This window comes from Centruroides vittatus, unplaced genomic scaffold, assembly GCF_030686945.1.
Source record: "Centruroides vittatus isolate TY-2023 unplaced genomic scaffold, ASM3068694v2 contig_345, whole genome shotgun sequence".
Taxonomy (NCBI): domain Eukaryota; kingdom Metazoa; phylum Arthropoda; class Arachnida; order Scorpiones; family Buthidae; genus Centruroides; species Centruroides vittatus.
In genome coordinates, this window is record NW_027122170.1 from 2602438 (window position 1) to 2615485 (window position 13048).

The 13048-nt window shown below is 37.9% G+C and overlaps 1 protein-coding gene across 1 annotated transcript in view; it reads left to right on the forward strand.

Moving 5' to 3' along the window:
• The window catches only part of Rrp45 (exosome complex component Rrp45), a 33869-nt gene that overhangs the window by 3014 nt on the left and 17807 nt on the right, over nt 1-13048 (forward strand). Inside the window, exons 2-3 of the mRNA XM_067269059.1 lie at nt 2361-2455; nt 11026-11145. Of these exons, the coding sequence (XP_067125160.1) occupies nt 2361-2455; nt 11026-11145 (215 nt within the window). The remainder of the gene's footprint in view (nt 1-2360; nt 2456-11025; nt 11146-13048) is intronic.

Consider the following 13048-nt stretch of genomic DNA (forward strand, 5'->3'; position numbering starts at 1 on the left):
ATTTTGTTCGATTCTGTACAATTGTTTTTTTTCCGGTGTCCCATCAAATTTGGAAAATCAAAAGCGTCATTTTTGGCATATTTTGCTTTTTTATAACTAAAAAAACCAAAATGCTGTTCAAACAAGAAAAAAATTGTGGTACATGTTTGGAGAAGATGTGTTGAGAGAAAGACAGTGCCAAAAGTGGTTTACAAAATTGGGTCTGGCAATTTTAATATTGAAGATACACCACATTCTGGATGGCCATTTGAAGCCAACGAAAACAAAATAAAGGTACCGATCGAAGCAGTCTGCCGTATAACAACATGTGAAATCACTACGAGATTAAATCTGTTAAATCGAACTGTTTATTATTACTTAAAACGAATTGGTTTCGTTTCAAAGCTCGATATATGGGTTCCACGTGTTATTAACGGGAGATGCTCTCTATGGTGGGATTTTAAAGAAATTTTTTTTTGAGCTTTTACCAGACAATTTAAGAATTGATTCGAAAGTGTACTGCCATTGAATAAACAAATTGCGTAATATCATCAAACAGAAAAAGCCATAATTGATCGACAAACAAAGTGTAGTGTTTTACCACGATAATGCCAGATTTCACACAAGTTTGGTAACTGGTCACAAACTGTTATAGCTTAGATGGGATGTGTTATCGCACCAACCGTATTCGTCAGATTGGGCACACTCGGATTATTACTTGTTCCGGTCTATACAAATTTTTTTTAACTGTAAGACATTTACTTGAAATGACAATGTCAAAAATCTCTTGGATCAGTTTTTTGTAAACAACGATCAAAATTTTTATAAATGTGAAATCATGCTACTACCAGAAACAATGACAACAGGTATTTGACCAAAATGGTCAATATATAATTCAATAAAATATTTATTTATTATAAGAATATTGCGTTTATTTTTCTATGAAGAAAATGAAATTAATTTCCGAACAACCCAATAAAACAAAATACAGGCCAACACACATGCAATTTCGTTTCCATTTTTCTCGTGTTTTTCAAAATGGGATCTTCGAAATGCAAAAATTATCAACAGTATATGACAGTTATCTTAAATTTATGACTATTAATTCTCTCCGAATACGATACCAGATCAAATATCCAGATGGCCCACCAGTGGCCAAAGGGTTCCATTCCTCAAACGCTGGAGTTCGGTTACGGGTTTGCGCCTCGCCTGGATGGGCTAGCCACGTGGAGTTTTCTGGGTTTTCTCCACATATGTAATGCCTGAATAGGGGTCAGTTACCCTTAAAAAGACCTTCTGGAAGGCATCCCACCTAGGCAGACCATCCAAGTATTGCTTGAGACTGTAAAAAGTCGAAATTTCCGGATTTTCCATTTGGACATAGGCTAAATGATGGCCAAGTGGCCGAGAAGTTAAGCTGGCAGCCAACAACTCTGGGGATCCAGAATTGAATCTGGAAAAGTCAAACAAACCCCAGGAATTTTCAGAATTGGTTTGTCCAGATATGTCAGACCCCATCCCTCACCATCCAGCTGCCCCATTGTGGGCCTTGCCAAACCCATAATGGGCTTGCTAAAAAGACCCTCTTAGTGACTGTAGCAGTGATTCTCAACCACTGTGCCGCAAAATTTTAAGTGTGCCGCCACTAGGAATACCCACACATAAGTGATATCAAACAAGTAATTCAATTGGTTCTACCTTCCTAGGGAACATTTGGAAATTCTAACCGGTGGTAGCAGTAACTGCAGCTAGTTACCAAGGAGTTTAGAAAATGTTACCTAAATAACAAATGGCGTTTAAAAATCATTGTTATGACGTCACCGGTTGTCCTGCGGTACTTATCGAAGTAAACGTGTGTACCACCAAATTTTTAAATTATTAAAAGTGTACTATGATAAAAAAAAAAGGTTGATAATCACTGGACTATAGAATAGAAAGAATTAACTTAAAAAAAAAATGCGAGCTAAATATATACTTAAAATATAAAATAAACAATAGAAAGTAAAGAACAAAACAGTTGTTAACACACTGTATGCTAGCAGTCACACTGGAACTGGCATTGTGCAATGCATATGCCACAGAGAACAAAACAGTGATCAACAGCTGTACTACAGCTCATCAAATTCAAAACTTACCAGTTTCAAAAGTAATCAGATTTCTGGAAGCTGTACATTTGGTTTGATACTGTATTATCATTGTTTGGCTCTCTATGTTGGTTTATGAGAATGTCAGGTTATAATAGATTTAAAATTTTTATTCTAAATGTTAAATAATGTGGAACAGGATGTTTATTATTAATAAATCTCTTTTAGCCATGCTGTTTAACTATCTCTTGTACATAAATAATTATATTTATGGTGAAAATGTTAATTAAATTGCAGAGGCTGGATGGACGAGATCATCACCACAGCAGGAGGTTGTCGATAGTATTCGGTTTAGATGACGGCTGTTGTATTACGACACTAGGAAATACTAGGTACGTATTACTGTAATATTTAATTGCTTAATTACTATTTTCTACTAAGATTGTTTAGTAAATAGTAATACTAGTTTCATTATTATTTTTTAAAATATCTTCCTTGATAGAACAACACTTTTTCATCTTAAAAATCTGTGTACCTGAACTGAATAGTTTAGTCACATAGTAATAGTGTGTGTCCAAAAAGTTACTGTGCAGTGAGAAATTTATAATGGTTGGTTGGTAATAGTTTTTTGGCACAAAGGCAACACAGGCCAAGCTGCGCCACAACACATGGTATAAATAAATACATAAATAAATAACAAAAATAAATAGAACAAAATAAAACAACAGAAAAAAAACAAAAAACATAGAACCGATAACAAAAATAAATAACAATTAAAATGTATATAGTAACAAGGTGTAAATATAAAATAAACAAACAACTAAATCTGTTTATAAATATTTGTAACTTTTAGAAAGTTCAGTAATTTATCAACATTTGGCCTCTGGCCCAAAATCTCTTTAAAACTTGCATTTCCAAAATGCTGCCAATGAATCCTTTCAGAGGCAGTGCAATTGCTCAGTATGTGCTTAACGCTTACAGTACAGTTGCAATACTGACACACAGGCTGGTCATCACCCGTCAGAAGGTATTGATGAGTCAGTCGAGTGTGTCCAATTCTCAAACGAGTAAGAATGACCTCGGATCTCCTGTCATACTGTTTGTTGTGTGTCCAATTTTCTATTATAGGTTTGATCTTGTAAAGTTTATTGTGGACTTGTTCGTTCCACACATTTTGCCATCTCTCTGCTAGTCGTTTTTTAACGACTAGCTTCAAGTCACCTCCTTCAATAAACATTGTATGCTGAGAAGGACTTGCTGACTTTGCAGCTGTGTCAGCTTCTTCATTTCCTCTTATACTAACATGGCCTGGGACCCAACAAAATTTTATATAATAGAAAATATAATAGAACAAAGACAACTGCTCTCTCCTGAGAGATAGTGGAGGTTCATAAGCATCTATGTACAAACTTTGGACAGGAGAAGTTCGAAACGCACCAGTGCACAAACGCAATGCTTGATGGTGGATTGGATCCAGCATCCGAAGAGTAGATTCTCGCGCAGAGCCATACACGATACATCCATAATCAAGCTTAGAGCGAACAAGGACTCTATATGTTCTAAGCATTGAACATTTGTCTGCTCCCCAGAATGAGCAGCATAATACCTTTAAAAGGTTCAGAGATTTTAAACATCTACTCTTCAAATTGCGCAAGTGTGGCAAGAACGTCAATTTATGGTCGAACACAACACCCAAAAATTTTGCTTCGTTGACCATTGGAATTTTAACCCCATTTAGGTTAATTTCAGGTCCAGGTGCAAACCACGCCTTCGGCAAAAGTGGATGCACGAGGTCTTCTCTGCATTAAAAGTAAAGCCATTGATCTTGGATCAATTGTCTATCCGATTTAAAGAGGTTTGCAGTTGTCTCTTAATAAAACTCATGTTAGTAGACTGACAGGAGATCTGAAAGTCATCCACATACAAGGAGTGTTTCACACTAGAAGGAAGACACTTAGCTATGCTATTAATTTTGATTAGGAACAGAGTCACACTCAAAATACAACCTTGAGGGACACCTTCTTCTTGTGTGTAAAGCCTAGATAAAGTGTTGCCAATCCTAACTTGAAATCTTCGATTCTGCAAGAAGTTTTTTATAAAATTTGGCAAATTACCCCGCAATCCGAATTTGTGCAGATCACGGAGTATCCTGTATCGCCAACAGCGATCATAGGCCTTCTCTATATCGAAAAACACAGACACTAAGTGCTGTCGTCTAATAAACGCTTCGCGTATAGATGTTTCAAGGTTTACTAAATTGTCTGTGGTACTTCTGTTCCTACGGAATCCACTCTGATGTGGTGAAAAGTAGTTCTTTTCCTCTAGGAGGAACATCAGGCGTCTGTTGACCATTCTCTCGAAAAGTTTGCAGAGACAACTAGTCAGAGAAATTGGTCTATAATTGGAGGGATTCTTGCAGTCTTTACCTGGCTTGGGAATGGGAATAATAATTGATAGCCTCCAAGAGTCAGGGAAAATACATTCTGTCCATATTCTGTTAAACAGATTCAGAAGGTTACTAAGGGAATTGTCTGACAGATTTTTAATCATGCTGTAATGGATTTTATCCGGGCCTACAGCAGTATTCCCCGAGCGAGAGATTGCTGTACATAGTTCTATTCTGCTGAATGGCACATTATATTCCTCATTAGATGGAGAGTGGAAGTTTAGATATTGTTTTTCAGTTTGAACTTTATAAGCCTGAAAATCCTTTGTATACATAATATTGCTGGATGAAGACGAAAATGTTTCACCCAACAAATCAGCAATACCTTTTATGTCACTGATTATTGTGCCATTATTTTCCAGCATGGACAGAGAGTGAGAAGCATATTTCCCGTTAATTTTATGGATTTTATCCCAGACCGCTTTTGAGCTGGTGGAAGATGTTATGCTAGATACATACTTCCTCCAAGAATCCCTTTGGCTTTGCCTTCTTATTTTTCTGGCATTTGCCTTTGCTTTTTTAAAAGCTATCAAATTCTCAGCAGTGGGGTATCTTCTGAAAATCCCCCATGCTTTCTTTTGTTTTTTAAATGCTGCCTCACAATTCTGATCCCACCATGGTTTCGGATGTTTTGGATATCTGGTTGACGTTTTCCCCATTGTTTTTTCGGCTGCCTGAATAATACTGGAAGTGACAACTTCTACTGCATCATTGATATCGGCAGTATTGACCATTTCCTCAGTGATATTAGCCAAAGAGGAAAATGCAGGCCAATCTGCCGTTTCAAATTTCCAGCGTGGTGGACGGGCTGTTTCACAGCTTTCTCTGCCTCTATATTTTAAAAATATTGGGAAGTGGTCACTGGAAAGTGGATTAGATCCAACCTCCCATGTAAACGCTGAAAACAGATTTGGGCTTGCTAATGATCAGATCAATGGCAGTAAATGTTCTTGTTGGGGCGTGGAAGTATGTCACTTCTCCAGTATTAAATAAATATAGTTGGTGATTACCTATGAATCTTTCAATGGCTCTGCCTCGACGGTTGATATCGTGACTGCCCCACATTGGATTGTGACCATTGAAATCACCAAGTAAAAGGAAAGGAGTTGGCAGCTGTTCAACCAAGTCATCCAATTCATCCTCATTGACTCTGACATCTGGTGGCAAGTATATGGAACAAACTGTGACAGTGACGCCCATAGATATTCTGACTGCCACAGCTTGCAGCTCTGTTGTTATTTGTACCGGAAAAGACGGGATGCGGTTTGAAACCAGTACAGCCACACCTCCACTGGCGCGGGTGTGGCTGTCGTCATCTTTACGGTAAAGATCGAATCCTTTTAAAGAAATTCTTTTTCCAGGTTTTAGATGTGTTTCCTGGAGTGCCACGCAGAGAGATGTGGTAGGTGATGTCAAGTGTTTAACGTCAAAAAAGTTGTTGCGGAAACCACGACAGTTCCATTGGATTATTTTATAATCCATTATGTGGTTGAGGCTGCATTCTTTGCGAGGGTATCCCTCTTTAATTTAACAGGCGGTCTCTCTTTTGGAGGTGACATTGGTTTTGTTACCTCCACATTATTCTCTTCATCAGAGATATCAGAGAACTCGCTCACAGACTGAGCCTCTGATTTTTTAGATTTAGAGAGAGCTGCTTTCACTCTCTGTTTGTTTAATGGGTTCTTACTAGCCTTTTTTGAACCCAGGTTTCTTGTTATCACCCCTGTTTTAGGTAGGGGTGTTTTTTGTTTTGTATTGTCATTTTCTACTGTTTCTTTTGAAGGGATATGTAAACATTTTGCATGGCAAGTGAGAGATTCCTTTGGGGAAACAGAAATGTCTGTCTAAACTTCACATGTCTTTGTGGATTTCAGAGCAGCAGCAAATGTTTTTTGTTTCGGTGGTGCACTTGAAGTGACCATGCGACGTGCCTCTGGGTAGGGTAAGTTGTTGACTGTTTTTACACGCTGTATTTCTTTTTCTCTCTGCGATGCAGGGCATTTCCGGGAGTAAGCAGGATGGGCATCTTTACAGTTCACACAGCATGGGGTACTTTTACATTCTGTACTGTCGTGACCCTCAGTCCCACACTGTGCACATGCGCTTTTTCCTCGGCAGGATGTTTGTGAGTGTCCAAATCGCTGGCATTTGAAACAACGCAGCGGATTTGGGATATATGGACAGACTGAGCAACGTAGATATCCTGCTGTTATAAAGGATGGCAATGTTGGTTTGCTGAAAGTAAGAATCAAGTGTTTTGTTGGTATCAACTTGCCGTCTCGACGAATTGAAATGCGCCGGACAGCAACGACACCTTGATCTGAAAGACCAATCTGAATATCTGATTCGTCTTCAGACATCAGATCAATTTCAGATATCACACCACGTGATGAGTTTAGGCTTTCGTGTGGTGTGACAGTGACTTCCATTTCTCCCAGGGTCTTTGTTTCTAGAAGTTTTGCAGATTGTTGTGGGGAGGATGTTTCCACCAGTAAATCACCTGATCTTAATTTCTGAATTTTTTTCAAATCTCCAATAGTCGACTGGAACAATTTTTGAATGAGAAAAGGAGAAGCTTTAGATAAGGGTTTGTCACCAGTTGCGTGTACTATTAAGTACACTGGGGTACTGAAAATTTTTAAATTTTTCCGCTCTTTCGGGTCTTATAATTATGGATTCCTCAAAAATAAAAGTAAAACATTCAGCTTCTAGTGACCCCACCCACCATGGGGCCCAACAAGGGGATGCCGTCACATGGGAGACTCCCATAGACCGTTGCACCAGGGTTTCCCAGAAGCTATACCCTCACAATGCAGTCGAGAAAAGCACACCTTGTCTGACGTGTCTGCCCGGTCTGCATCGATCGGTTGACTCCAAGCCGAGGTCAACAATGACTCAATGACCAGCCGATTGACTCAAACGGAGCCTGATTTGAGCCTCCCGTTTATCCGAAGCAGGGGCCAAAGCAGTGTGTTGGGGACGGTATGTTGCCCCTCAACTACCAGGATCCCCCTTTCCGGCATACGGGCCACCACGCACGGCAAACACGTGGGTGGGCGTTCAGATCCCAGGGATGGTAAAGAAGAGATACTAAACCATCTCTGGGAGGTCCCCTCACCACGGACAGGAACCCACATCGAGGGGAAAATTTATAATGACATGTTATACTTACAGCATTGCATATGTGACGGTACTGAGATGGTGTGTTAATTCTGACACCATTGTGAGGGTTCTGCTACAGTCTCTCTTTCTGACATCAAGTAGGTTATGCCTACTAGACAAAGTTTTGAGCTTTTTTCTGGATGGCAATAATGCAGTCTTGTACGTGAGACTAGGGGTGTGATAATGGAGTAGGAAATGAGAAGATTCAGTTGGAATTGATTCACTTAACACAATTTATTACACTTAAACATTTATTAGATGGCACGAAAGTTGGTACAACAGGGTATTTGCATTTCGTGGAGTGAGAGAGATTACAAATATACTTCTTACTGTATACTGGATGAATTATAATTCTTCCCTCCATGAAAAACCTTCATAATCCAGTGATAGGTGTTTCTACAACAGCTACAAGAATTTGCTTCGGTTTTTTGTTCCATTCACTGGTATTTGAAATTTCTTATGAGCTGTGCCTGAAGAAGACCCCGACGGGGTTGAAAACGTTAACTGTTGTAGAAACACCTATCACTGGATTATGAAGGTTTTTTGTGGAGGGAAGAGATTACAAATTTTTGATACCTCACAAATTGGAATTAGAATCCCTGTTGAGGATCTTCAGACTGCACTTAGCAGTTCAAGAGAGAGGTAGCAAGTAGAGGGATGACAAGGAATCTGAGGGCATAGAAGAACACTAATCCAAAAAGGCACATAAACACACTAAACCAAACAGTTGAAAGAATGGGTAACGACTGACTGAAATCAGCTGTTCCTTGTCATATTCAAAGCAGCAAATACCTTAGAGGTGACTAAAAGTCGCTGGAAAGGTGTCACTACCGACTCTGAGAAAGCATAAGCTGACACTCTCTCGAGTCAGAAAGTTGACATATACTAGTTTCTGATGAGGTCATCCTTGAGTTGTTTTCCTTTTATTTGTTCAACTCTCACACATACCCGTAAGTCGTAAACCCCACATTTTCACTTTGCAGTAGATGGTATTACTGCTTGCTCACAGATGTTCTGGTTTTGGACTGCATTTTTGAAAGGCTTTGTTGCTAATTGCATAATCTCCCATGGAATCTGGCCTGCTAAGTCTCTGGATTTCACTTCCCAGATTTTAGGGTTTCTCGGGGACATTTCCAACATTTGCTATAGGAGAAACTGCAGTATTGTACATAAAACTTCACTTAAACCTTCTCCACTGCATGGTAATTTCACACACGCTGGCCTACCAGTGGCCATGCGGTCTTTGTTCCCCGAACACCGAGTTCAGTCGTGGGTTCGCGCCTCGCTCGGATGGGCCGGCCACGTGGAGTTTTCTGGGTTTTCTCCATGTCTATAACGCCTAAATAGAGGCCAGTTTCCCTTAAAGACCTCCTGGAAGGCACCCCCAGGCAGATCGCCCAAGTGTTGCATTGCCATAACTAAACAAACACACACACACACTTCAGATGGTAGCATTCCTTTTCTATGCATACACACACTGTAGTGTGTGTACACATAGAGAAATTTCACACACAACCAATCAGAATCAAAGTTTTTCTATGGCACGTGGGTTAAAGTGGCAGCCTATCACCTGGAATCAAATTCAGACAGATTGAAAAATCCCAAGAAATTTTTTGAAGATGGTCTGTCCAGATAGGTCTAGTCTTTTTCCTCATCGCCTTGTCACCCCATTGTGAGACTGGTCAAACCATAATGGGCTTGTTAAAAAGAGGCACCTTAGTGCTCACACGGTAGGAATAGTTTTAAAAATATATATATATTCTGCCGATCATAAAGTCCAACTTTGCACTCCACCAAAGCATAAAGTGTTACCGTTATTTCTCTTTTGTTTCAAAGACTTAATTGATGATTTCAAGTACTTATAGCACCCTTTGATTTAAAAGTTTGACATAATCTGCATATATTTTGATAGTAGTTACATATTTATTAAAATACTTCCTTAATTAGTTTTGCATTTATAGTTGTTTGAGACTAAATCAATTCCTATTTTGGATGATGATAAATGGCAGCGCATCAGGTTCTGTTTTACCATTTAAAATTTACTTTCTTAATTTTTTTAATTAAATTTTTACATTATATAAACTTTTCCCTAAATATCCATCTTGTGCATAGCCAATCAGCAAAATTAATTTAAAATAATTCTTTGTTTTTTAACACATAGTTATGAGGTATAACTATAACAAAAACAAATACAATTCACTTTGCAACACAAAAGGAATTTAATAGACTGTATACTGTATTGTGTATGTATTAGCAGCACGACTGTGCCAAGTGCCTACTAGCATACTGATATACACAGTCACTGAGACAACTCCATCTTTACTTAATTGCAGAAACTAGAGGTAGGCAATCCAGTTCTACCTCCGGAATCAGAACATTTCTGACAAAATTGTTCATTAGACTGTCCCAGAAAGAACGTTACCATTTTAAATTACTGTAATTACATTAATTATTACCTGAGAAGTATGCAACATACACCATGTAAAGTACCAATCTGTAGAATAACCATCTGAGTTTCATCTCCCATTTGCATTCAAGCATCTTGTCATCTACTAACTCTTGAAAGCACCATAAGTGTGAATAGTGATTCAACAGAGAAGGAATCTTGTGTTCTGCAGAATTGTTGCTGCTGTGGGAGGAGTGATGGAGATGCCGTAGTGAGCTTAGGAAGAATTTGAGTATCGGTCAGATTTGTGCAGTGTGATACGAGATGCACACGTTGAGAAATTGTAATGGGTAAATGCAAAACTTGGTTTTTCTAATGTTTTGGATGATAATTAATATAATTACAATAATTTAAGATGGTAGCATTCCTTTCAGAAGATCCTGTTATATTGCATCTCTGTCTGTCCTCTATACACACTAAATTTTTTGACCAATCTGCACCAAATTTTTTACACTTATTTTGTAGGATCGTGCAAAAAATATGGGCTACCATAAAACCTCCCGCCTCCTTCCTGTTTTATCCCCTTGGCATTTCATTAACATGACAGTGGAAGGCTAAAACAATGAAACTTTTAGTACGATTTTTATTTTGTTTGTCCTTCTTGCTTTTTTCCCAGGCAGCACCATGCATATCTGCTGGTTGATTATTCAATATTTTAATTTATTTTCTAAAACAAAAGTATAACCCAAAGAATAGCGTGAAGAGTTTGGTAGTGTTGCAAGTCGGACTTTCCAATGCCACGAGCCAGCTGGCTATGCTCGCCGAACGGCTAGTCCAAGATGTCACAAAGCTGGATTCAAAACATTTGCAAATTCTTTCATTTGATCTATTGGTATATTACAGTAAATAACTCATTTAACTGTTTCTTGTTGCTATTAATATAAATTGTCATGTTTTTCTTTTTTTAGAGTTTTGGCCCAAGTTTCCAGCGAAATCATGGTTCCCAAGCCAGCTCGGCCGTCGGAAGGCGTCTTCCAAATTAATGTGGAATTGTCGCCCATGGCTTCTTCACAGTTTGAAGCAGGAAGGTAATTTGTATTTATTAGAGATAATTAGAATTTAAATTACCAGAGTTTTTTGGCATAGCAAACCATTTCAAAAACCATTCATAATTTTTGTTAAAGAATTCTTTTTGTGTAGACTTGTGTGAGAACCGAGGGGGCTAAGCTGCGAGCTCGACCCCACTTATCGGCTGCCTTGTCGGGAGATGGCTTTTGGAAGGCAAGTAGTGGAGTGGGGAGGTCGCGAGTGAGTCGATAGGTGCTGGCCATTTCTCAGTAATGGACAGGTTCAACATAACACAACAACAATTTAATATCTCTAAACAAAGATACATAAGATTACAAAGTTATGGCTAGCTATGGCAATTATATGCGATTAAAGATACAAAGATATATCTCGAAAACAGATTTCCCGTGCACCTCGCAATACGACAGTCGGCTACTTCTAGTGTAAATCTCTGTTGCGGAGAGGGAGTTTACAAAAATGGTCTTAAGTTAATACCTCATGATGATTACTTGCTGTTCATGGATCCTGGATTATACATTGTTCTGAAGACATTTGCCCGAGAATTGATAGACTGTTGGAGAGCTGGCAGATAGGGCGGCTTTGGACCGGAGGTATATGTCGTCAATTATACGGGCCTAGGAATATGGCGATGTCCCTTGTAGATGTCTTCTCTGTGCTTTAGCTTATATGTTTTATTCTGTAATATTGTCTATAAGCCAAACTCTACATGCCTACAAGGTCTCCTTGGTCATTCAAAAAAATCCAATTACAACTGATCAAATAAAGATATTTGATCATTTTATAGAAAATATTACACATTAATATTGCAGTTCCCATTGAGAAGCTTATATATTTTAATTGGTTACTATGCATAATTTAAGTACTGTAATAAATACGACAAATAACAATTAATGAATTAAAATATCAGAGTGACGTTTGATATTTTAATTCATTAATTGGTATTTCTGTTTATAAAGATTTGTGGAAATGTACTGTACAAAGTCAACAACTTTCATAGGAAACGAAAATCCTTCCAAGGGAGTGTTGTAATCTTCACATGGATTTTATTTTTATTCATAACTTATTTATTTTGTATTGTTAATTTCTTTTAACCTTATAAAATTAGTGATTATATGAACAGAAAAGAAAGCGAATTCTATTTTTGGTTTTAAGAAAATCAAAAATGGAACTCACTTTTTTTTGTTCTTGAGATGATGCAGACCCGAGCGATAGTGAAACTCAAATATGCCAGTTATTGTTATATACGGTATGCTTCTTGTCCATTTATTATATTATTACTGTCCAAATGTTATATTTAACATTTAATAATTATACTATACCATTAGCGAGTGCAATCGATTGTTTTGGCACAAAAATAACATTTTATTGCACTCGTTTTGGATGTCTTTAAGTATGGGTGACCGTTAAGTTGGGCACCAGATGCATTTGCCGATTGTACGTCGTATACTTTTTAATGCTCAACAAACTGGGATTTCTGATCTTTTGTGTATTTTTCGAAAGTTACATATCAACGAATACATTTGCATAATAACAAATGTGATAGAGTGTATATTCTATTGAAGACTTTCATAACAGATAGATAATCAAGTGATTGAGTATCAGTCTAGACACTGTAGCATCCCAATCAATGTAATGAAAAATAATGCCACAGTTTTACTATAAGCACATATCATGCTATGTATGAGGTTTCTTTTTAAAATATTGCCTGTTTTATGTTTATTTACGGTATAATGTACTTTTTGTGAAAGAATCAAGATGTTTCGTTATGTTTAATGAAAAATTTGTCTTACCCGAGGTAGTAAATGTACACACAACCTATGCACAATGGTCATAAATAGCAAGAAAAGCAGAATTGTTTGCTGTTTGTAAGGAAACGTTTTTCTAAACAAAGTACAGTGGAAC